This window comes from Zootoca vivipara, chromosome 1, assembly GCF_965207765.1.
Source record: "Zootoca vivipara chromosome 1, rZooViv2.hap1.1, whole genome shotgun sequence".
NCBI classification, from domain to species: domain Eukaryota; kingdom Metazoa; phylum Chordata; class Lepidosauria; order Squamata; family Lacertidae; genus Zootoca; species Zootoca vivipara.
This window is the reverse complement of record NC_142582.1, coordinates 35,718,660-35,742,966: the sequence shown is the minus strand read 5'-3', so window position 1 is coordinate 35,742,966 and position 24,307 is coordinate 35,718,660. Positions and strand designations below refer to the sequence as shown.

At 41.8% G+C, this 24,307-nt stretch overlaps 1 protein-coding gene across 4 annotated transcripts in view; it reads left to right on the top strand.

Annotated features, from left to right (window-relative positions):
• The window catches only part of ARHGAP15 (Rho GTPase activating protein 15), a 373,834-nt gene that overhangs the window by 189,079 nt on the left and 160,448 nt on the right, over positions 1-24,307 (top strand). For all 4 annotated transcript variants that reach the window (XM_088661719.1, XM_088661732.1, XM_035130906.3 and 1 more), the window contains one exon: positions 18,137-18,259. In XM_088661719.1, coding sequence (XP_088517845.1) covers positions 18,137-18,259 — 123 coding nt within the window. The remainder of the gene's footprint in view (positions 1-18,136; positions 18,260-24,307) is intronic.

Genomic DNA, 24,307 nt, shown 5'->3' with positions numbered 1-24,307 from the left:
TCCAGCCCCTTGAGACTCAGTAATTATGTGGAATTAGAAAAATGTTAGCATGTGCTTACTTATTCGTAGTCAAAGCACAAACTGTATTGTCAGTTTTCTGCCTTTGGCTTTCTATGCCCTTAATGTTCACACCAGTATCGTCGCCAGAATTATCGGCAGCCAGAGCCAAAATTGCTTTAAAAAGGCATGAGAACTGGTAATGACATGTTGTTAGCAGTTAACAGGTGGTCGTTCCATTGTCCAGTTTGACTGCGGAGCACAAAGACGGTATGTGCAGTATTTGCAATGAGGGCATTGCAAAAGGTGTTTAAAAAATTGAAAGGCATTTCTGTGGTGTTCATGTTATTCACTCTTCTCTGCAAACTAAAGAATTATATACATTTAAATAATAATAATAATAATAATAATAATAATAATAATAATAATAATAATGAGTGATGTCCAAGTTACACCCAGAGGAGATCCACTGAAATCAATAGGCTACAATTTTAATAGGCCTACTCTGATGTATATCACCTAATTATTATTATTTTACATTTAAACTGCAACAAACCATGGAACTGAAATAATTAGTAAGGAAGATTCTCATTTAAGGTAGGAAATATGCTTTGCACAACTCAAACCACTTTTGGAGTTAATTCTTTTCAATGTTATGGTGCTGGTATAGTAAACTTTGTCCATGGAGTTTTCTTGGCAGGGATACTGGAGTGGCTTGCCAGTTCCTTCTCCAGGTGGATCATGTTTAGTCAAAACTCTCCACTATGACCTGTCCATCTTGGGTGGCCCTGCATGGCATAGCTCATAGCTTTTCTGAGTTATTCAAGCCCCTTGACTAAACGACTAAACAACAACAACAATAGTAAACTACTGTGATATAGGCTTTTCGTTGATGGCTGTCAAAGGATGCAGTATATTTCAGCACAGTACAATTCAGCAGTCTTCAAACTACAAGAGCATTGGGGTTTGCATTATCTGTTGTAGATCAGTTCACATCCCCTGTGAGCATGAAGCCTTACATTGCCCTGGTAAATACAAATTGTAGATCATTGCAGTTTTCTGGATCACTGTCACATTTTGTATGTTTCTTTGCCGCACCTCTTCTTCATCAGGCATGTTGCTGCATAATGCTAGGGAATAGAGAGGAAATTTTTAAAAGTACCCAAAATAGGCTTATGTGATAGCCATAAAGTCAGCTGACAGTAGACAATGTTCCATGTTGACGTGATAGAGACTCTTTATCTACTCCAGGAGTCTGAAGGTTTCATTTGGGGCAGATCTGGGTTTCAAGCCAGACTTTCTCAGATGTGAGGAGCAACCATTCCGTCTTCATCCTCCAGTCCTAGAAGTGCAACCTGATACCTCTTATCCCTCCTTCTCATTGCTGTTCCTTGTATATCCATAAGTAAAACAGCTAGATGCATTATTTTTTTAAAGTGAGGCAGCCTAGGAAGGAGCTATGTCCTCACAGATGACATACCCATTCCATTGCTGGTTGCTTCTTTCAGGCCATGTCAGGGTTCATAATGCTGCATGAATGCTGCTTGATTCTCAGACTCTTTCAAGAGAAGGTGCCATGGACTCTTATGTTTCCTGCCCTCAGTCTACTCAGCATTGCTTAACTGTGGACTGGAAACAGTGTTGTCCCTTGATGTTGGTACAGGGCTAGTGCAGGGTAGGATTCCTGCTGTTGCATATACCCCCAGCTGAATTTGGACATTTCTGTTCTAGTGTACTCCCCCCCCTCAATGGGGGGGGGCAAGTCAGTGCCCCTGAATTATAATCTTATTTCACCTGGTTCTCCTGATCCAGAAGTAGCACACTTAACGTTTGAAGCAATCATTTGTTGTTTAGTCGTTTAGTCGTGTCCGACTCTTCGTGACCCCATGGACCATAGCACGCCAGGCACTCCTGTCTTCCACTGCCTCCCGCAGTTTGGTCAAACTCATGTTCGTAGCTTCGAGAACACTGTCCAACCATCTCGTCCTCTGTCGTCCCCTTCTCCTGGTGCCCTCCATCTTTCCCAACATCAGGGTCTTTTCCAGGGAGTCTTCTCTTCTCATGAGGTGGCCAAAGTATTGGAGCCTCAGCTTCAGGATCTGTCCTTCCAGTGAGCGCTCAGGACTGATTTCCTTCAGAATGGAAAAGCAATCATACCCATCACTAATAATAATAATAATAATAATAATAATAATAATAATAATAATAATTTATTATTTGTACCCCACCCATCTGGGTGGCTCCCAGCAAAGATTAAAAATACATTAAAATGCCACACATTAAAAACTTCTCTAAAGAGGGCTGCCTTCAGATGTCTTCTAAATGTCAGGTAGTTGTTTATTTCTTTGACATCTGATGGGAGGGCGTTCCACAGGGCGGCGCCACTACCGAGAAGGCCCTCTGCCTGGTTCCCTGTAGCTTTGCTTCTCGCAATGAGGGAACCGCAAGAAGGTCCTCTGTGCTGGACCTCAGTGTCCGGGCAGAACAATGGGAGTGGAGATGCTCCTTCAGGTATACTGGGCCGAGGCTGTTTAGGGCTTTAAAGGTCAGCACCAACACTTCGAATTGTGCTCGGAAACGTACTGGGAGCCAATGTAGGTCTTTAAGGACCAGTGTTATATGGTCTCGGCGGCCACCCCAGTCACCAGTCTAGCTACCGCATTCTGGATTAGTTGTAGTTTCTGGGTCACCTTCAAAGGTAGCCCCATGTAGAGTGCATTGCAGTAGCCCAAGCAGGAGATAACTAGAGCATGCACCACTCTGGTGACAGTAATCATTCTTTACAGTTGGGCTGTACTTGACATTTTGTGAGTATGTGGGGTTGGCTATTACACCATGACATAAAAAGTTGTTAGTCTTGTGCCCTCTTATTTGTTGGTCAGTGATTGATAAAAGGGAACAATCTTCACCAATGTTGTTCATCTGGTGCTCCTTCATGAAAGTTACCACAGCAACATGGGAGTGGTCTGCTCTACAGATGCTCCTATGATGCCACAAAAGACATCTCATTATGCATTCTCTCCCCATGCAAGATGATTGGCCCTGTAAAACTCACTGCACCAGTCATCTGTTGGGCAAGTGTAGGCATAAAGATGCATGCAGCCCCTTGCTATGCATAAGGTTCTTTGGATCAAGACCATTATGCTATGATGCTACCTATTTCCTCAATCTGAAAAATGGTGGCAATTTAGATTGCATTGGTATCTTTTAAATTAAGGGATCCACTCCCTCATTCCCGCTTCCAGCTTGATTATTTCTCTGTCATTTATTATTTTATGCCATCACTAATAATTACAGCAAGATAATAGCACTCCCCAGTATTCTATTCATTGAAGTTTTTGATAATATTAGTTTGAATATAATAATATTTTTAAATAGCATCCATTTAAACATTTGGCAGAGAAAACTCGTATTTGTTCACTTAATTCGCTTTTATTGAACCATCTAAATTTTAAGACATAATAATGTTTGATATTAATCTTCTCTGGGTAAGATCATTACATTTTCCTTTACCTAATAGAATAGCAGGCTCATTACAGAACCATGTGAACTTAACACTAATCATTCTTTACAATTGGGCTGTACTTAACATTTCATGAGTATGTGGGGTTGGCTATTACATCATGACATAAAAAGTTATTAGTCTTGTGCCCTCTTATTTGTTGGTCAGTAGTATTGGTACGACCCAGGTGGCTCTGTGGGTTAAACCACTGAGCTTAGGGCTTGCTGATCAGAAGGTCAGAGGTTCGAATCCCTGTGGCAGGGTGAGCTCCCGTTGCTCGGTCCCAGGTCCTGCCAACCTAGCAGTTTGAAAGCACATCAAAATGCAAGTAGATAAATAGGAACCGCTACAGCGGGAAGGTAAACGGTGTTTCCGTGTGCTGCTCTGGTTCGCCAGAAGTGGCTTTGTCATGCTGGCCACATGACCTGGAAGCTATACGCCGGCTCCCTCGGCCAATAATGCGAGATGAGCGCGCAACCCCAGAGTCGGTCACAACTGGACCTAATGGTCAGGGGTCCTTTACCTTTTTAGTATTGGTACATGGCTACAATCTTTACCGATGTTGTACAGAGAAGGTGGCAAAGGAAGTTGCCATTTCTGTGACAGTAGCTATTTTGAATTTCCCAGAATTCAAAAAGGACCTCAGAACAGGACTTTGGGGCAAGGCAGGAGACTGGTGGCTGTTTTCATTCTCTTCGCCTCTTCACCTAGCTGCCCATTCTCTCAAACCCTGCAACGTGATTCTATGATTTCTCTGATGAAAGTAGGGACATACTATTCCATTATTATTATTATTATTACTGATACTACTACTATGATTACTATTTATACTCCATGCATCTTATTGGGTTGCGCCGCCCACTCTGGGTGTCTACCAGCATATACCAAAACATTAAAGATTTAAAAAACTTCCTTATACAGGGTTGCCTTCAGATGGCTTTGGGGTCAGATAACTTCATATCCTCCAATATTTCTCCAATGAAAACAGGGACATCCTACCATACTTTCTAACGTTTCTCTGATGAAAATAGGGACATCGTAAGGAAAAGCAGGGCATTCCGGGATCAAATCAGAAACCGGGATGGCTTCTGTAAATCTGGGACTTGGAGGGTGTGTTCTCTTCACCTAACCATCCAAACAAAACAGATTGTTTCCAAGTGGGTGAAAAAATTGGAGAAATGGGCCTTCTCAATTCAGTCCATCCGTTCCTTTCCACCACTACAATATGCAGTGAGTCCAGCCAAACCAGGCAATGAGAAATCTGTGCATTCAGCTTCATGCAAGGGAATGACTGTCACTGGGGGGTATAAAACATATGTACAGAATTCCCATTTTGCAGTCTGCTCTGGTAGGCTGCCAGCACGTGCCTCTCCACATGCCTGCTGTGGGTAGAGGAGAGCAAGAAGGATCTATTGAACCATGTGAAAATCCCTCCATGAAGGGAAGAGTTGTAGATTGTCCATAAACAATGACTGCTTTGGGGTGGATGGTATGCTATTGGTTCAAGTTCTTTTGCTCACTTCTTGTATGCAACAATAAATAGTTAACTAGTCATTAAGCTGTTAATTATCTCATTATTATTACGCGATTACCACCAGTACATATTTCAGTTTTATGGAACATTGCTGCAAAAAAAGAAGAAGAAGGCAATTTTATACTTCCTGCTATGTTTAAGTCTGGGTGAAAAGATAGCTAATGTAAGAGAGAGTAAATTAAAGAATATCAATCGGAAATCTTCACCATAGATTGCTATCTGGTTTCTTCTTCCCTCTCCTGTAACCACCTCTCATCTTTGACTTTGAAGCCCAACAGTTTAAACTCGGTTCTTGTTTCAGCTGCTTAATCCGCTTTCATAAATCGTGTTCAAGTGCTGGAATAATTTGCACATCATTTAAGGATATTTACTTTGAAACATTCACCTCAAGCCTTTTTTGTATATCCTTTCTCTCTAAAGATTTGTAGTATTTGTTTTGTTCTCTGAGGTATAAAAGACCTGGGTAAACTTTATTCCTGTTGTTTCAAGATTAGTGAAATAAAATGCATATTTATTCAACTGGGAGCGAAAGAAGCTTTAGTAAAGACGATCATACATATAACCCTGGGGAATGATATAATACAAAATGCCTGCCTTAAAATCTCTTTAGACTTGTTCAAAACTGTATTGAATGACTTAAGTTCAAAAAAATAAAAAATAAATAAAGGACCCACAAATGCATTCTTTATAAACGTTTTTATCTTTGTTGTGAAGGAGAGAGCTGTATATTTTTGATAATAAAAATGAACTCAATATTGGTGCAATGTGTATAGCGAACCATATAAAGGGATGTTGCAGACAGTCTTTGGACCCACTAAACTAAAATATTCATCACTAACTGGCACTGCTTTTGTACAATGTTGCAGGCTTAAATATATGTTAGAATTATTTAGTTACAGCTATACACTTAGTAGACATTCCATAGTGATTTTAAGCTTTCAGTATACTATGGGGGAGAGAGCCATGTATGCCGTCTAGTGCTCCTTGGAGTGAAGGTGGAATCTTAATGTAATATATAAACATAACAAAGTCCCATAGATACTGATGGTGTGGTTTGCCTGGTTAATAAAGGTCACTATTTATCTGATTCTAACAATATATTATTCGTTTATTTGTTTCATAAAAAGTGTATACTGTTCGGTTGTAAAAACAAAACAAAAACAAACAAACCTAAAAGCAGTTTACAAAAGATAAAACATTTAAATCCAGAAAAATTCACACCCTTACTAAAGCAGAATAAAATGACCTCAACTTTGTATGAATGTTCTTAGCGGGTGCCCAAAAGAGTGCAGTGGTACCTTAGTTCTCGCATTTAATCCGTTCCGGGACTCTGTTCAACTCCTGAAACGGTTCAAAAAACCAAGGTGAGGCTTCCAATTGGCTGCAGGAGCTTTCTGCACTCAATCAGAAGCCGCATCAGATGTCCGGCTTTGAAAAATGTCCGCAAACTGGAACACTCACCTCCGGGTTTGCGGTGTTCGGGAGCCAAGGCGTTCAATTACCAAGGTACCACCATACAGTGAAAGAGTCTGCTTTATCTCAATAGGCAGGGAGTTCCAAAATGTCTGCGCTGCCACCCCAAACCATGGAGTTCTTACAAATGCGGAACAAGTATTATGTGGTATCTGTCATAGTGCCAATTCCACTGACTGGAGAGGTCGGTGCATGTGGAGTAAGGCAATTTTGTAGGCAAACTGGTTCCAAGTTGTTCAGAGATTTATAAATACTACCACAAGTGCAGATTAGCTAGACAAGTTAAAAAACAGTGTTGAGAGACACACCACCTCTCAGTGTTACACACCCTGCTGGCATCCATTTCCCATATCCATTCTGAACAAGTCAGGAACATAATACCAGCACTGTGCTAAAAATACTGAGGAAACAAGTCTACCAAGCTGAACTTCAACTCACTAGAATTTCATTTATTCTACTTCAGCCATGATATCAAGGTGAACAGAAAGCTTAGGAAGTGCCACATGCTTGTTGTGGTCTTATATGCCCTTGCAGGTGACTGCAGCCACTGCCGTCTTCTTCTTTTTAATCACCAGTGATGGCACTCTTTGTTAGCATTGTCATTTACATCGCTTCTGATAGCCTCTTGCAATTGTTGTAATGGGGGCTACCCAACAGGAGGCTTGTAGCCCTCAAAACTGAAATCTCAGTTGCATTATATTCTATCCTCCCACACCCCCTGGCTATTTATAAGTAATCCAGATGCTAGCTTCCTGGTTGTTTGGAAGTAATATGATTTGGCGGGAGCAGGGGAAGCAAGAAAGGGTGGCAATATTTATTTTTTGATGTTATGAATGTCTATATTTCTCTAAATTTGGGAGCCTTCTAGTTCAGCATTTTTGATTCAGCGAAAGGGTACTTACTGGCTAGGCTTACCTCTCCCCGATGGGGAAATAATGTCAGTGTTTATACCTTCCAGGTTGGCGGTTGCATTTCATTTAAATTATGACCCTCCAATCCAAAACATTTAAAGAGGAGCTTAACGGATGGAAGCACATTACTGTCATTTGGACTGGGTGTATTAACGCTTTAAAAAATGAATGTGCTTCCTAGCATCTACTATTTGTTCCACCAGCTGCCTGCTGACGTGCCAGATAAACAGTTTAAGGAGAAGCATGTAAAAGCAGCCTATAGAGTGAAGACCACTTTGCAAACAAACAAACAAACTTCCATACTCTGCCAGTCCCAAATATATATTTCATGTCTTCATATGCAGAAACACATACGAACCAGTGGAAGCACTCGAATTTGGGAAGTCATAAAAATGCTTATTGTCAGCAGTCAAAATGCAGCTTTCGAAAAGGATTCAAAACGATTATTAACCTGGAGAACTGGGCTGCGTAAACAACCAAACCAAATGTGCAAGCATGCATATGAAATGGCAAGAGGTAGCCCAAATGACTAAGCAAATGGTAACAACTTGGGAAATAATACGTAGATGATGAAATGATTTGTAAACTCCCCATGAGCTTAGGACAAAATGCTGCTCCATAACCATAAGAGAGCATGCCAGTAATAGGAGGGAACCGTACTGCTGTGTCCAGTGTTGCTGGTGGCATAACGCAACTGCTGTATCCAACTTTTGCTGTTTCTCTTTAAGCAAGATGTAGTCTCATTGTTGTCTAGATGAGCGAGTGATTCAAAGTGTCTAGAGGAGGCACCCCAAGGGGCACAAACAGCTCCTAGGCAATGAAAACACCTTCAAAGTCGAGGGTTTTGTTTGTGTATTCTGAGTGAACTGGAAGAGGGTGCTGACTTTCTCTTGTTTCACCAGTTTTAGAAGACTGGAGCTTTTATGTAGTTGCTGGAGTCTCTACCCCTTAGTCTCGTGTGCCAATAGCTGGACATTTCAGCAGTGGCCCTGAATATTTTGCTTGGCTTGCTATGCCCTCTCCTCCTGTGTTCCTGGGGTAGATGACAGGGAGTCTGAGAGTTCGCTGGGAACCTGGATATTTCCAGGGCAAGCGTTCCCAGCTCTTTGAGACCTTTGGCAGTGCAGAGACATAGAAGGTGCAGGGCTTGTCAGTCCAACCCCTGCACAGTCTCATCAGGGCTGACCTTAAGGCAATTGGAGCAATTGGGCCAACATGGGCGCTGTGGGCTCCTTAGGGGCCCCCCACACCAGGGCAATCTAGATGGCTTTTATTTATATCTGCAAAATTTTGAAGACTTTGGCTGTGAACTGGGGCCCTACCCAAAAAAAAAAAAATAACGTTGCACCCCACTGCTTCAAATTGGACCCCACTGGCTAGCCCTGAGTCTCATAGTTGTTGGGCCTGAGTTGCCCTGCCCTTGCATGAAGCAGCGGCATAGCTAGCTGCTCGGGTACTCGGAGCGGCAGCCCGCTTCATACGGCGCATGCGCAGTGTCGCGTAGTATGGCACATGCACAGCATCGTTCCATACAGCACATGCACTGTATGGAGCAACACTGCGCATGCGCCAGGATTGCAGAGGATCCCGGCGCTGGAGCGGCGGTGCCGGCAAACCGCGAGCAAGCCATGGAGCAAAGTTTTTTTTAAAAGCCTCGCTCTGCAGCTTGCTCACTCATCTGCTTGGCGTGCGCTTAGCTCCTTCCTGCTGGGGTGGAGGCAAGGTGTGGGCCAGGGAGGGGCATCAGCGGCCGCTGCTGATGCCCCTCCCTGGCCCACCCCTCACCTCCGCCCCAACAGGAAGAAGCAAAGTGCGCCGGCCGAGCAGCCAGTCGCCAAGTGAGGCTTTCTACCGGGCGGTGGCTGGCTACTCGCTCACGGGGGGGAGTTTCGCCCCCCTCCAGGGAGGCAACCGGGGCGGACCACCCCCTACGCAACCCCTTTGCTACGCCCCTGGCACGAAGTCTTGGGTTTACAATTTTGGGAGAGGGGAGACTGCAGTGTTGAGGAGCGGGCAGGCTGGTGAGGCCCCCTAGATTTAGAGGCCCAAGTTGTCCTGCCTTCACATGAAGTATTGGGTTTGCAATTTTGGGAGAGGGGAGACTGCAGACTAGGGAGCGGAAGGGCTGGCGAGCCCCCCTAAATTTAGAGGCCCTAGGCTTCAGCCTACGTAGCCTATACATAAATCCAGCACTGCATATAATGGGTCCCAGGCTGCGGGGGTTAGCAGCATCTGTCCTAGGAGACAAATAAATAAATGTGATTTGAAGGTGAATATACCTTGACATTTTCTCTGTATCGTTCCAATTTTAGTATATGTGCTGCCGAAGCGAGCACATACCTTGACATTTTCATTTGGTCACTTACAGGGTTGTCCGATTTCTGGTAGATGTTTGTGGTTGTGGAATTCAAGTTCTAAACTCACACCACACACACACACAGGGAAAAAAAAACCCAAAAACCCTTAAAACTGGGCCCCTGGACAGTGAAAAATAATGGCCTCTCATTTCTGTTTTTGCTTACTCATTTGGAACTTGGAAGGCTTTGATATCAAGGACTGATTGTTTAATTGTGTTTGTGGCATTCTCTTTAACATCCACACTCCTCCCCTTTAGATTTCATACACGTTTTGATGTTGTTTTCCCTTGAAAACACTACTTGGACTTTGATGATTAACTGTGTGCTGTGTGTATGTTGCCATCAGGTGCCGTTTCCTGATAATAGAGTTTTCTTATTTATGTGTGGTTTTTGTTTTTTTGTTTTTTTGGTAACTGTTCATTTTCCATTTGCTACAGAACTTTCCTTATATGTTAGACCTCTTGGGGGAGAAAGGTTTTTCTTTCTTTTTTTCAAAGACAAGATGAAGCTTTGGATAAGCATCTAAGGTTTTCAGCACTTTATCCTACTGAAATCCAAATAAAGTGCATTTCCGAAGTGTTGGAGGAGAGTCTTTGTCTCAATTCTTTCTGTTTGGATAATTAAAAGAATTGATTGAGTCAGTAGCTGAAGGTGCCACAAAACTCTTGCCCTGCTGGCCCCCATGTGAAGAAATGCAAATAAGTCAGATGAGCTTTTTCTGTGGGTTCTGCCTGTCTTCCCCCCCCCCTGAACAGTAGATGAAGAGATCTCCCCCCCTTTTTCTTTTAGCGAGAGAGATGGTCTTCCTTTTTGCTGGCATTACCACAGCTGCATGAAAGATGGTCATCTCTATTTCTTATGAGAAAAGGAAAGTTCAGTTGGTCAGTGTGCCAACATAAAATGCTATGCTGAATAGGCAGATAAGAGCCATTCAGTTCAAACAAACAGGACATCCCCTAGTCATGTATGTGAACATGAATTGAATTGGGCATGCTTATGCTGCAGAACTGAATTGAATTGGGCTACAACTTAATGCAGTTCAGATTGGAAAACTGGGCCAAAACTAACCAAATAAAATTCAGCAAGGACTAATGTAATATTGGTGTGTGAGCATCTACTCTTGGGTTTTAATTTCTTTCTGCAGCAGACTTCTTTTTTGGAAAAGTTTTCTTGCATCTTTTACTTCTTTACAGCAGCAGCAGCATTCCAGCTATCTCTTAGTGAAATTCCTGTTACAGGAATAAGCACTATTTGGTTCTGTTTCTCAGAGTCTTTATTATTTACAAAACTTTACATTGGTCATTAATTAAAAAAACAAATAAAGAAACATAATCATTTTCTCTTTTTAGCCATCCGGCCAGAGACCTAATGCTGACTCATTCACATACTTATTTACACTGACCCAGACTTAGTTGATTGCATGCCCTAATAAGGACACCTGTTGCTGGGGAAATTTTCTGTTGCCTAGCAACTTGTTCAAGACCATTTACAAGTTTCTTCTAGAATATTCCAACATGCAAGGCAGGAAGAACCAGCTGCACAAATATAAGAAGGGAGACAACTGGCTTTCCAGTAGTACATGTGAAGAAGTTCTCAGGTCTTAGTAGACTATAAGCTTTAACAGTGTGAGGCAGCACATCAACAGAAATATAGTGTCTAGATCAGGCATAGGCAAACTCGGCCCTCCAGATGTTTTGGGACTACAATTCCCATCATCCCTGATCATTGGTCCTCTTCGCTGGGGATCATGGGAATTGTAGTCCCAAAACATCTGGAGGGCTGAGTTTGCCTATGCCTGGTCCAGATCAAGGAAAGTTAATACTAGGCTGTATTCTGCCTTGGTCAGACCACACCTGGAGTACTGTGTCCAAGTCTGGGCATCACAATTTAAGAAGGATATTGACAAGCTGGAACTTGTGCAGAGGAGGTCAACCAAGATGATCAAGTGTCTGAAAACCAAGTCTTATGATGAATGGTTGAGGGAGTTGGGTATGTTTAAGAAGGAGACTGTGAGAAGATATGATAGCCACTTTCTAATATCTAAAGGGTGGAGATTCCGACTAAACACCATGAATAACTTTCTGATGGTAAGAGCTCTATGACAATGGCATGGACTCCCTCAGAACGTGCTGGACTCTCCTTCCTTGGAGGTTTTAAAGCAGAGGTTGGATGGCCACCCATCATAGGTGCTCTAGTTGATCTCCCTGGGCCTGAAATGAAAAGCTCCTCAGAAGAAGATGAAAAAGATACATTGTCATGGGCCAGGAGTTATCTTCACCTGCTGAACTGCAGCCTGAAGGCGAGAGTGACTCCACCTGCAGCTGATCAGCCTTCAAGGACACAGAGGGGAAGGCACTGATGAGAACCAGCTGGCTTCAGCCTTCTTAAGCAGAGCTGCTAGCAGCACACTTGCTCCCACTCACTGAGTGGGAAAGGAGGAGAGTTCCTGTTGGCCACCCTCCTGATGTCTCAGCATACATGTAAGCATGTGGTAAGCGGGGGGGGGGGGCATGGTCATACCAGAGCAGTTATTCATAGATAGAACACTTGTAGTAATATCTGTACTAGCTCTAAGGTAGGGGGCTTTTTCTAATCTTAGCATTTGAGTCCCTTAGCATTTGAAGGAGATCGTTGAAATTTGGGTTGTCCTGTGTATGTGTGCTACTGTTTATGTGCAATCTCTCCTATGTGAGAAATATTTTTTTTCAGTAATGAATTCCTGAAATGTAATCCATTCTAAGTAAACCCCAAACCAAAAGGAAAAATATATTGAAAGAAACGGTATATCCGGGACAGTAGTATTCCGCAGTCACATTCTTTAATTTATTCTTGCAGCAATGACAACCAGGTCTGCAAAACAAAAAACAAAAATCAACAAGAAACCACCAAGTATTTCATGGAGGAAAGAGGTTTTTTTTCCTCCAAAAAAAAAATAAAATTCACCATGATTTTATTGAGCCTTTACTGCATAGCCACAAGACATAGAATAGCAGTATTGAAAATTAAGTTGTTGTCATATTACCATAAAATGATTCAGCACATAATACATTGTCCAATCCCACCACCCCCTTTACTTCCACAATTCTACTAGGCAGCTGTGGGCACCTCTTGAACAGACAGACTATACGGACACATTCAGAATGATTTAAGTTCAGCTATATTGCAACCTTTGACTCTTTGACAATATAGTTGTGTGATGACCAGGCCTTGGTCTTCAGAGTGTCCTCCAGCCAACCACAAACATGTTTCTCTCTCTGCTTTCTTATGTAATTTGCTGCTGATATATTTGTGCAGTGATATGTGTCACGCTGTCACTCTTCTCACATATTTCAGGGCTAATTAAGATAAATGCTGATTATGTGTCAGCATTGATTTGAGTGAACAACTAAGATTTGGCATCCTTTCCAGCACATGCTTTATGAGGAAATGGCGTCTGATGTGTGTTCTCAGGTTAGAAGTTCACAGATCCAGTGGGTGAAAATCATTTACAGTCAGTGGGTAGTCATAGTCAAGGGGGGGACAAGGCAAAGCTGCCAAGTTTTTCTCTTGGCACCTACAACAAAATGTAGTTGGTATTCCAACATTTCATACCATCTAGGCTCTGGTGATATCAGGCCAACTGAGTGGTAGCTCAAATGGGACTTAAATAGACAAGATGGACACAGGGATCTTATATCCCCTCTTCTTTCCAAGGGGTTCTCAGCCCTAGAGCTTTTGAAAGTGGAGGATTATTTCATACTAGCCATGCCACAGAGTAGGACTTCCTAACTGAGCCATTTTTTGTTTGTTATTTTCCCCAAATAACTGCAGTGGACTGCACTATCGTTGTTGTTGTTCTGTCATCAGTATGTATTTGAAAATACATTGGGGTGCACACACTTGGTTTGTTTCCCCAATCAGTAATGAGTGTGGTGGGCAGAAAATGTTGATTAGATGTAGTGGCTGAGTGTCGGACTGAGGCAAATAGGCAAGTTGCAAGGTGGACTTCAGGAGGGCTCCAAGGACAGATTTGGGCCATCTGTAAGCAGTTCAACCTAGATAGAGAAACAAGTCAGGCCAGAGTCAGCAGTTATATAAGACAGGTGGAAATCCATTCACTCCTCAGATCACCAGATTGTGCTAGGCTACAAAAGTTCTCACTCACCTGCCTTGGCTGCCAGTATGTTTCCAGACCCTGGTTTTAACCTCTAAAGCCTGGCAAGGCTTGTAACCCTAGAATTTGAAAGAACGATTCTTCCCATATGGAACTCTCTGGGCAACAGATCAACTCTGAAGGCTCTTCCATGGTGTCCTCCTGCTTTTCCAAAATGCTGTTTCCAGAGAAGCACGCCTGGCACCCACTTTAACATGTTTTAAGAAGCAGGTGAAGACTTCTCTTTCAAGCATTTTAACAATTTTAACGTCTTCTATTAGCCAGTTCTTCTAATGCTGTTTGCACAAGTCACTTTAATTTATTTCATGGTGATTGATTGTGCATGAGGCGGGATAAGGAGGCTAACACCAGGAAAAGTTGGCTGTAAAAGAGACTTTATATCACAATGGTCTTGGTCACTTTAATGTCATTCCTGGAAAACCCTTAGCCATAATGAGGCTATGCTGGAGTAAGCGCTTTGAGGTTTGCCGTGTCCCTCCCTCCCTCCCTCCCTCCCTTCCTTCCTAAATAGCAAATAAACAACATTGTATTGCAGCAACTTCTTACACAAGAGGTGTGTGTGTTTCCTGAATCCTTTCTTTTCGGATGCATGACATGCTGTAATTTTGGGCATCGTAATGAACTGATCAGCGCTGCTCTAATGTATTTCAGTTAGGAAAGCGGCACTTGAAAGAAATTGTTTTTGCTATACACATGATGTGAAGCAATCAATAGTGCTTTAGTCTGACAAGCACTGTCAATATCCATTGTCACAGTTCAGAAAGTCATTAATGGATAGTTCTTCAAAAACCAATGCTCTCAACACACACCCAAAGTACTAAGAGAATGCCGTACTGGGCAGGAATTAATCACAGGTGGTAAGCCCATGGGGTTTAGGGTAAATGTTTTGTAAACTGCGAAATAAAAGTTCTTCAGAAAGAACAGAGACCATAATGAGGGAACATAGAAGAACATGCAGGGATCTGTTGGTGGTGCTGCAGAGCGACTAACCTTAGTTTATCGACATAATCACTTGAAACTGTGGGCAAATCATTGTGCAATATGGAGATGATGATAAGTGAGCGGTTACTAAGCAAGGAGTACCTTGGCACACTTGAAGTAGTACAACTGCTTATCTAGGAGATTTGTGCCATGGGTGTTGCCCAACGAAACATAAGCACTTTGAAGTCCCATTCATTTTAATGAGATATGTAAGTGGGTTCTATTTAGACCTAGGTCTGTATGCATTGTTGTTATATGTGCAGATATGTCAATATTTACAAAGTGAAGGAAAACAATTAAACAACTGGGGTGGAATTCAACATTGTGTTGTTACAAACTTTCCATCTGCATAAGCATGTCAACTTTCCAGACAGAACAACCCCCCCCCCGCACTGTTCTGGGGTTTCTTCCAGCCCCCAAGCCAATTTCAGGGGGCACAAGGGGAGGCGGGGAGAACCCTGTTGCACAAGCAGAAGCCCTTTCACAAGGCTCCCACTGACTGGGTTTGTTAGGTGAATCCCGTCCATGGAGAACAGATAGCATTTTCTATAGCATTTCCCTCATGCCACCAAGGTTGTAGCATCAGAAATGCTGTTTCTATTTCTCTTTATACAGTAAGGCTGGGTGCCCTGGAATTTTAGTATATCACTGCCAAGGGTTGTTCCCATTTGAACCCAGAAGGTCCAAAATAGAACACGAACAAAAGAGCCAGCCATTAATTTAACACTAATCTCTGTATTCTATGATATATTGTCCTAAGAATGCTACCACTAAAAATGTAAATTTTATTTTTTCGTAAGTGATGGATTATTGTCCCATGCTGCAAATGTTCCAGTAAAAGTGTCCTTTTATATGTCCTTTGTGATTACTAACTTGTAAAAGTATGTGTGGGGTCAGTTCAGTGCTGTGGGAAAAATGGAACAGTCCTCTGTTCAAATCAGTAGTGAAATCAGAAGCAAAGTATGCTCTGATTATCATAGGCATGTGTTTAAATGTTGCTCTCCTTAATTGGGTATGTTGTATTTATTTTGAAATGAAAAAATCTGGCACGTTTTTATCCCTAGAGAGCAGCAAAGTGAAAAAGAAAATGTTTTATTTTGATTCTTACTGACAAATTTGTAACATATACCAAAGTATTCCTGAATTCTCCTCTTGTGAAGTAGGCTTTGTGAACTCTCCCTGGTTTGAAGACGGGGCATCTTTAAATGTATCGTTTCATTCGTCCCCTCTTAACAAATGCTCTTTCTTTTCTTTTTAAAGAAGTCCATCAATGCGTTTCTAATTTTGGTTCACAACCTGTTGTATCTTGGGCAGTTTACTTGTAGGGAAAATGAAGTAGGACTTTATGCATTTGGAACGCAATCTGTGCTAAGAGTGATTACAAAGCTTTCAGGAATGTTGTATGGTGCCCTGGATCTTGACTCCTAGATCTGCACGAAAGAAAGCTGTTCACATGACGCCCTTTTCTTCCTTCCTTCCTTCCTTCCTTGTCAACAAAGGTAATGCAAGAAGCATAGATACACCAAAATTGTATGTGGTGTCATGGTTTCCCCAAAGCATCATGCAAATTGTAGTTTGGTAGCATTTCCTTCTCTAGCCCTTCACGGAGCTATCATTTCCAGGAATCCTTGTGAAGAGGGGATAAAAATTAAACCCCACATATTGTGGGTTTTTTTTGTTCTTTAAGCAGGCCATATCAAAATTTTGTTTACTGTTTATTCCTCCAAACTAAAAGCCTTCCAACCCAAGAGAATCTCAAGCTCATACCTAAGGGTGCACCATGGATGAAGTATAGCCTTGTTATCTCAAATTCCTTAGGGTTTACTGGTAACTCAACTTACGCTTAATTTACTTGTGTGATTGCAGCTTCACAGGGGTAAACCCACTCTCCATTTATTTATTCCCACTCCCCACCTATGAAAAACTGCAATTGTGGGCTTACCTACCCTCCCAAAACCGAGTAAGTGCTTATTGGGCTTTGGGAAGGTGACGGGAGGACTCCAGGGAGCTGCCGGAGCCCTTGTGCCTCTTTCACAAAACTGGGCAAGCAGCCCCCCATCTTGCAGAGGGCCTGGTTCCAGGGGTTTCTGGTTTTATGAGATTTTTCTTATATGCACAATGTCCAGGATGGTAACGCCCACGTAAGATGCAAGTTACTTGTATATTGAAGAGTTGCATTGCTGGTGCTGAGAGTTGGGTTCCTAAGGATGTTGTTGTTTAGTTGTTTAGTCGTGTCCGACTCTTCGTGACCCCATGGACCAGAGCATGCCAGGCACTGCCTCCCACAGTTTGGTCAGACTCATGTTTGTAGCTTTGAGAACACTGTCCAACCATCTCATCCTCTGTCGTCCCCTTCTCCTTGTGCCCTCCATCTTTCCCAACATCAGGGTCTTTTCCAGGGAGTCTTCTCTTCTCATGAGGTGGCCAAAGTATTGGAGCCTCAGCTTCACGATCTGTCCTTCCAGCGAGCACTCGGGGCTGATTTCCTTCCTTCCTAAGAATAGTATCATAGAATTGTGCAGTTGGAAGGGACCTGAGGGTCAACCCCCCACAATGCAGGAATTTCAACTAAAGCACCCATGACATATAGCCATCCAACCTCTGCTTTAAAACTTTCCAGTGTAGGAGAGTCCACCACCTTCCTAGGGAGTCCATTCCACTGCCACACAATCATTACCGTTACTAAGTTCTTTCTGGTATTTAGTTGGAATTTCATTGATTCTGACATTTCCTTGGAAGTCAGTCCCATTGAATATGGGACTTCTTTCTGAGTAAGCATGCATAGTATTTTGCTTCTATATGAAGTATTTCTTTTATGTACCAGTGCTTTGGATATATCCATGTTTTTCCACAGAGAACCAGACCTCTCCCAGTATTATCATATTGTTCAACCCACCATTTTATTTGCCTAGGAAATAATAAATAGCACACTTTAATTTGCAAGTGGAGAACCATATGTGCTAGAGATACAAATTTTTGGTATGCATTCAAAATTTACACAAGTATATGGATAGCTGTCCAGTAACACGAACCATTACTAATATGACTCTCTCAACTCACAATGTTTATTCAAAATAATATTAATCAGATTCTTTTTGGATCACCCCACATAGCAGACTGCTGGACAGAATATATAGTCAGGTTTTCCCCACAGATACCCAGCAAAGCTTTCTGCGTTCGAACATAACATCCTGTTAATTTTTTTTCTTTGATTTTTTTTTCTTTCAGTTTTCAGGCTGAACTACAGCACTTCTGATACAACTGACAAAAACCGAGTTAAAAGCAGACTAAAGAAGTTTATCACTCGAAGACCTTCACTGAAAACATTGCAAGAAAAGGGGATCATTAAAGGTGTGTGTCCTCTCTCTCTCTCTCTCTCTCTCTCTCTCTCTCTCTCTCTCTCTCTCTCTCTCTGTGTGTGTGTGTGTGTGTGGTGTGCATGCTCGCGCTCACATGTGTGAATAATTGCTGAGTGTTCCTGTTTCATTGACCTAGCCACAGTTCCTAGAATATATTATTTTGACTTACACTGGTTTTCAAAGTATTGTTACAGTGCTTCTTTAAAAATGATACAAACGGGAGAGATGAGTACAGTACTAGGTTCAATGAAACCCCGTTTCTCCTTCTCTCTCTCCCTCCACCCTTTAGTAGCTCTTGGGTCTCATGGGGAATGATTGGTATGCAAATATCTGCTGGTCTGTTCAATAGGCATCCTACTGCATTTTTGTGTGTGCCAGAGGCCAGCTGGGGAGGGGGGAATAAAGGAAGCAGGCTCCATTGGACCACATCCTGAAACCTTCCTGTGTGACAGAATATGTCTACATGTGTATTGGCCGTGCCCCTAGGTTTTTTGGTTAGTCTTTCTAGCCAGTTATGTTGAAGAAAACCCAAACGTAAGTAGATTTCTTAAGTTTAACATGTGGAAAGGTTGTATTTCTATATGTTATGCAAACTTGAGGCATGCCACATTTTGCATAACAGAAAGAGGCCTGACCCCTAACTTTAGTACGTTTGTGGTGCCTGCTCTGAGAATTAAGTCACTGAAATGAGGAACAAGATAGCAAAGATAGCATCATGGTTGCTTAGTGTGTGGAAATTGTTGGGATTCACATGATCCATACGAGTTGAAGGGAGTTCTCTGAGTGTCAAAGGTTGAATTTCTACCTACCAGAATGGCGTTTGCTGTGAGGTAAACACAGTGGACATAAACTTACATTCACATGCATACACCTCTTTGTTCCCCGAGATGTACTGCCCAGTTGGCCTGAAAGGGGGTTGCCTACAGCCCCAACTTTGTGATATAAGAACAGATGAAGAGCCTGCTGGATCCAGCATCCTGTTCTCACAGCAGCCAACCATTGGATATTTGGGGATATGGAGAAGTGGGATTATATCTGAGGGCTTGCCCATATTCCACATGTTGATTCGGGGCTCTAAATACAATCTGTGCTTATTAAAAACTGTGTGCTCATTGTCTCTGTTTGCAAGATTAGCACTCTGCAAAAATGCTGGTTCAAATGGCAAGAAGAGAGAATATGTGTGTGTGGCTTGTATGTACATAGGCTCAGTTCAGAGCTTTTGATCAACTGATGGAAATTGGTGGAGTTGATATGCTTTATTCCTCAATATTCCCATATGTACTCTCTGTATAATGCCTACCTGGCTCATGGGAATATATGGCACAATCCCTTAGCCTCATGAACTTTCTACCCCATACATGGTGGATCTCAGCTGGAGCAATTGCCTTTATGATTGGAATAATACTTCAGTAGAAAATGCTGTCCATGTTACTGTTTTCATCCTGTGGACATGCTCAGATATTGTGAAAGGCTTGTGGTATTATCTAATTTTCTCAATTTCTGTGTATAAAACTTGCCCAGCCACCAATGAATACATGTTAAAACCACAACTGCTCATGTAAATTAGGTAGTTAAAAGCTCTTTGGCACCAGCTGTGCACAGCCTTTATACACAGGATGTTCTGGTGGTATTCCAGCAATTTTGAACTAATGGAAGGGCTTCAACCAGTGCAAATGAGGGCAGCTCCACAGAGGGGGGAAATATGGAAGATCAAACAGTGTAAAGTTAGCAATTCATCAGCTTGCCTGCCTTTGTTACATTGAGGTTTTGTATAATGACTGCATTGGCCACTGACACAACACCACTGGATTCATGAGCACCGTGTTAATGCAATTATGAGTTCTCTCACTTGAGCTTCATTCTTGTTCCTCCTGAATTATAGCAGGCCAGAGGCAAACTTAGGCCAATAGTACAACAGCCAGTTTACAGTCACCTTTCTAACCAACCCAAGTACAGTTTGTAAGGAGAGAGGGTATGTATGTACAGTTTGTATGTGTGTAGCCTCTGTTCCGAGTTTCTGGTCAACAAATGCAAATTGGGTTGGTTGTGGGACCAACAGATGTTATCCCACTTTCATCTCAGTTTAAGTGGAAAGGGTAGAATACTTCGTAAACAATAGTTATTATAGGTGAAATATGATAAAAGGCTAAAAACCACATTATATATTTCCAACTTCTAAAATCCTGACAAAATTTAAAGGCTACAACAATATTTTTCAAAATACGTTATGACTTAGAACTACAAGTCTTATATTGTGGGTGAGTGATAAGTTATGCAGGCCTGCTACACATCACTGCAGTTTATTTTGTTGAATACTGAAGTAAGATAGTTGCATTTTCTGCTCTAATTTATCGTCTTTCAGTTTCTGGGTTTTTCTTCTTTTTAGTTTAATAAAGTGTAGCTGATGAATCTCCTTTGGTATTACATAGGGATCAGATGTGATCCTTCCTAACAAATCCAGATTCATTAGCATAACTCAAATCCATCCTTTAATGTGTCTCTGAAGGAAGAGCAGATGTACATCTTTCTTTAGACAGGATTGCTTTAGAATGCTGATTTGCTAGCATAGAGGTGTCTTGTGTGTTCCATGCTCATATCATATAGTATCATGCTCTGCCATACAGTTCTGGGGCCTTTTGTTAAGCGCATGGTTTTAATAGCAGAGGAATGTTGCAAGAAGAAAAAGCATGTTAGTTTTCTACCATGAAGTTTCATTAGGATTAGGTTCTGGCCATGCAAATGAGTTAAGATTCGTTAGCAGAGCTTAATTCCAATCTCCAGTAAGTCTATGTGAAATGCTCATTTGATAAGGTTCCTTCATTGTCTTCAGTTGAGTTTATCCCTTAATCTGTTAAAATGTTATGAAAATGCAGTTGCAATGCTTACCCTGACAGAAAGCGCTTTTAAATGTTAATTTTTAAGACTTGTATTAAAACATTTTTAAGTAGCAAAATAGAACGACACAGATTAAAAATAAAAGAGTTGGCCAAATTTCATGTCCTAGAAAACATCCATTTAATTTTTTTATAGGTGAATTAAATGGCTTGAGAAATTGTTTATTTTCACACTTTTTCATTTGTTTTGTTTTGTTTTGTTTTCATTTTTTCATGGTAGGGCAGAAAAGTTTAGAATGGAGCATATTTGCATACCTTTTTTTATTACAAGAGTTATTCTTCAAGGGAGATAACATTCCTACTAACTATTTTTGCAAGGCATAAAACTTCAAGTGAGAGTTAAACATTTTGTAAAATGTCTATCTGTTTATGTATTTGCCACATTGGTGCCAAAAGTACTCCGAATAGCATTAAAAATGCAAAACACATCAAAGCTACTTTTAAAAAAATCATGCCTTAACCACAGCAAACTATATATAAAAGCTGTGGCAAAATTCTCTATGCAGAGTAACCCATCAGCTGTGTTCATTGATGTTAGCCTTCTCACAACCTTGCCCTTCTCCACTCCTTGGGCTTACTCTTTGGCATCTGTGTCTCTTTCTCTGCCTCCCTCCTGGATCTCTCTCACACAAAATTGATTCCCAGGGAGGTAATTCAAGGAGCAAGATTGCATCATGCAGGGGCTATATGAAATTAGGCCTGTGGTTGTACATTCCCCACCACTGCCCCAAATGCCATTAAATGCTGACTGACAGACACACTTCAATGCTGTTGCCAGATACTTAGTTATGAATGGGGCATTTGGTATTACTCCCATGCTGGCCCACTACATACGAAGCTCACCCTTCTCCCCTTTGGGTTGTGCACCATCACAGACACCAATTCTTGCAACCATCTTCCCAGCGCTTATGGAAGCCTGAAACAGGTCACTTCATTCTGCTGCATGGCAGTGACAGTCCTGGAGATTTACCTGCCATTTGTGTATTGGACTTTAGGTTTGCAGTCACAAAACATGAGGGGGACTCTGTTATGCTCACTTGTCACTCGACTTGGGAGGAGCCACAGCACCCCTTCTATGCTGCACCAATCTGAGGCACTTCTGCCATGCTCCAAAGTCTGAGGGTGGTTCACCTGCAGCTTCTCCCACTCCACAACCACATAGGAGTATGTGACTACAGAAAAGACTACTGGCCCTTCAAAGCAGCTCTCCCAGAAAGGTTGAACCTCTGGAAGGTCCAGCTTTGCCCACCTTTTTAAGACCTCGGATGACATTTTATTTGCTGAGACAGCAACTTCCTAAACTCAGCTAGCAAGGCCCACTGATTTGCTTGGCCCCATGGGCCTGGGCAAGGCTTTGGTATTTGTCACCTCTTCTCATGAAAACCCCAAACCTCAGTCAAACAGAATAGATAGCATCCCTCAGACATCCCACATTTTTATGGACATATTTTTATATTTCATTCCTTTTGGTGGAGCTATCCACCCCCCACCCCACCCCCACGCCAGCAATGCTCCTGGAACAATATCACTTCCACAGAAATGCTCTTTGAGTACAGTTGGAGTTCCACTGACACTTGCTGCAACTTAAAGATGGTTAAGAATTGGGTGGGGGGGAGAGAGATGGAACAATTTTCCCCATTGCCATTTCATATATATATATATATATATAACCAAAATTTCAACCCAACTTCACAGTATATTAAGATAATGCATACAAGAGATGACCCCGTGAACAATACCCCTGTGCCTTTAGGGAAAAGGTGGGATATAGCCAGTTCTTTTTTTCTGGGGGGATGCAGGGGGATGCATACCCCTAAACATTTTGTGAATCTAAGTTTGGCCTCATTGAGGGGCAGTATTTCAATATGAGTAGGAAAATGAGAGTACCCCTAAACAGTTTTTTTTAAGGAAAAAAACCACACTGGATTTAACTAATGGATAATGAATGGATGCACACACTAGTTGTTGTTGTTGTTGTTGTTGCCATTTTTGCCACATAAACTGTGGGGTTGCCTGGGAAGAGTTACCCTTCCAATCCTCGAAGAGTGCCATGCCTACAAACTCTTTTTTGGCTTCTTTTAAGCGGGGCAGGCAATTCATTGCAGCCGTAATCATCATATTACATGCCTCAGAACTTCAGAATGGCTCTCCCATCCTTTCCTTGTGTCTCCTTTTATATCCACGTACAAAGCTGTCATGTCCACTACTACCTCAAATGGATGGTTTTTATGTGCATATATCAGCAACTCATAATGCGAACCATGCTGCCGAACACATTGTGAATATACTGCTCTTCTTAAAAATGGTTGTTGGTTTTTTCATACTAACTGTATTGACTAACTGTCGGTGTTTGATGTATGAGTTACCAGCCTGATGTAGACTTATGGTTAGAGCTTAAGTTGTTAGTTCTGCTTTTGCAGCCAATTCAGAATAACTACAGATGCCTCAAGATATTAAAATTGACTGCTCAAATGGACTCAGTGTGGGAGTTTCATTGGTTTTAAATTGATAACAGCTGAAAGAGTGAATGATTAAAGCTGTATAAGGGCATAGAATGCAGCTCTCTTTTTTTCTTTTTCTTTTGCCTCTTTTAACAACTTATTGTGAACAGCTCTATATATGGGAATTTTCTTTACTATAATAAAAAAATATTTCATTAGCTGAAATTTTTAAATGATGAACAAGAACATTTCTGAAGCCTGTTGAGGGAGCAATTCCTGAGAAACTGGAATAAACTTTGAGAGGACAATGTGGGTTTCTATTCAGGAGGGAGCATTTAAAGTTAAGTAGCATTCCATAAGGTGGTAATTGTGTCTATTTCCCAGACATTTGAGCTAAATAAGCTGGATAGGAAACATAAACTGTCATAACAGGAGGTTAGGAGTGCTGCGTACATCTTTGCCTACCACCACCGCCCCCCTTCCCATTGCATAAAAAAGTAGACGTCTCAAGTGCCCTTTTGCTAATAAATCAAAGCCCTTTTGCTTTCTTTATTCCCTCAGGAACAGTTATTGTTTTCATTATTGGAAAAGATGTTCTGGCTGTTTCCTTATCGTAGGAAGAGCTAAAATATTTGGACATACCGTGTTTCTCATATTATAAGACATGTCTTATATTTATTTTTTCCTCAAAAAAACACACTATGG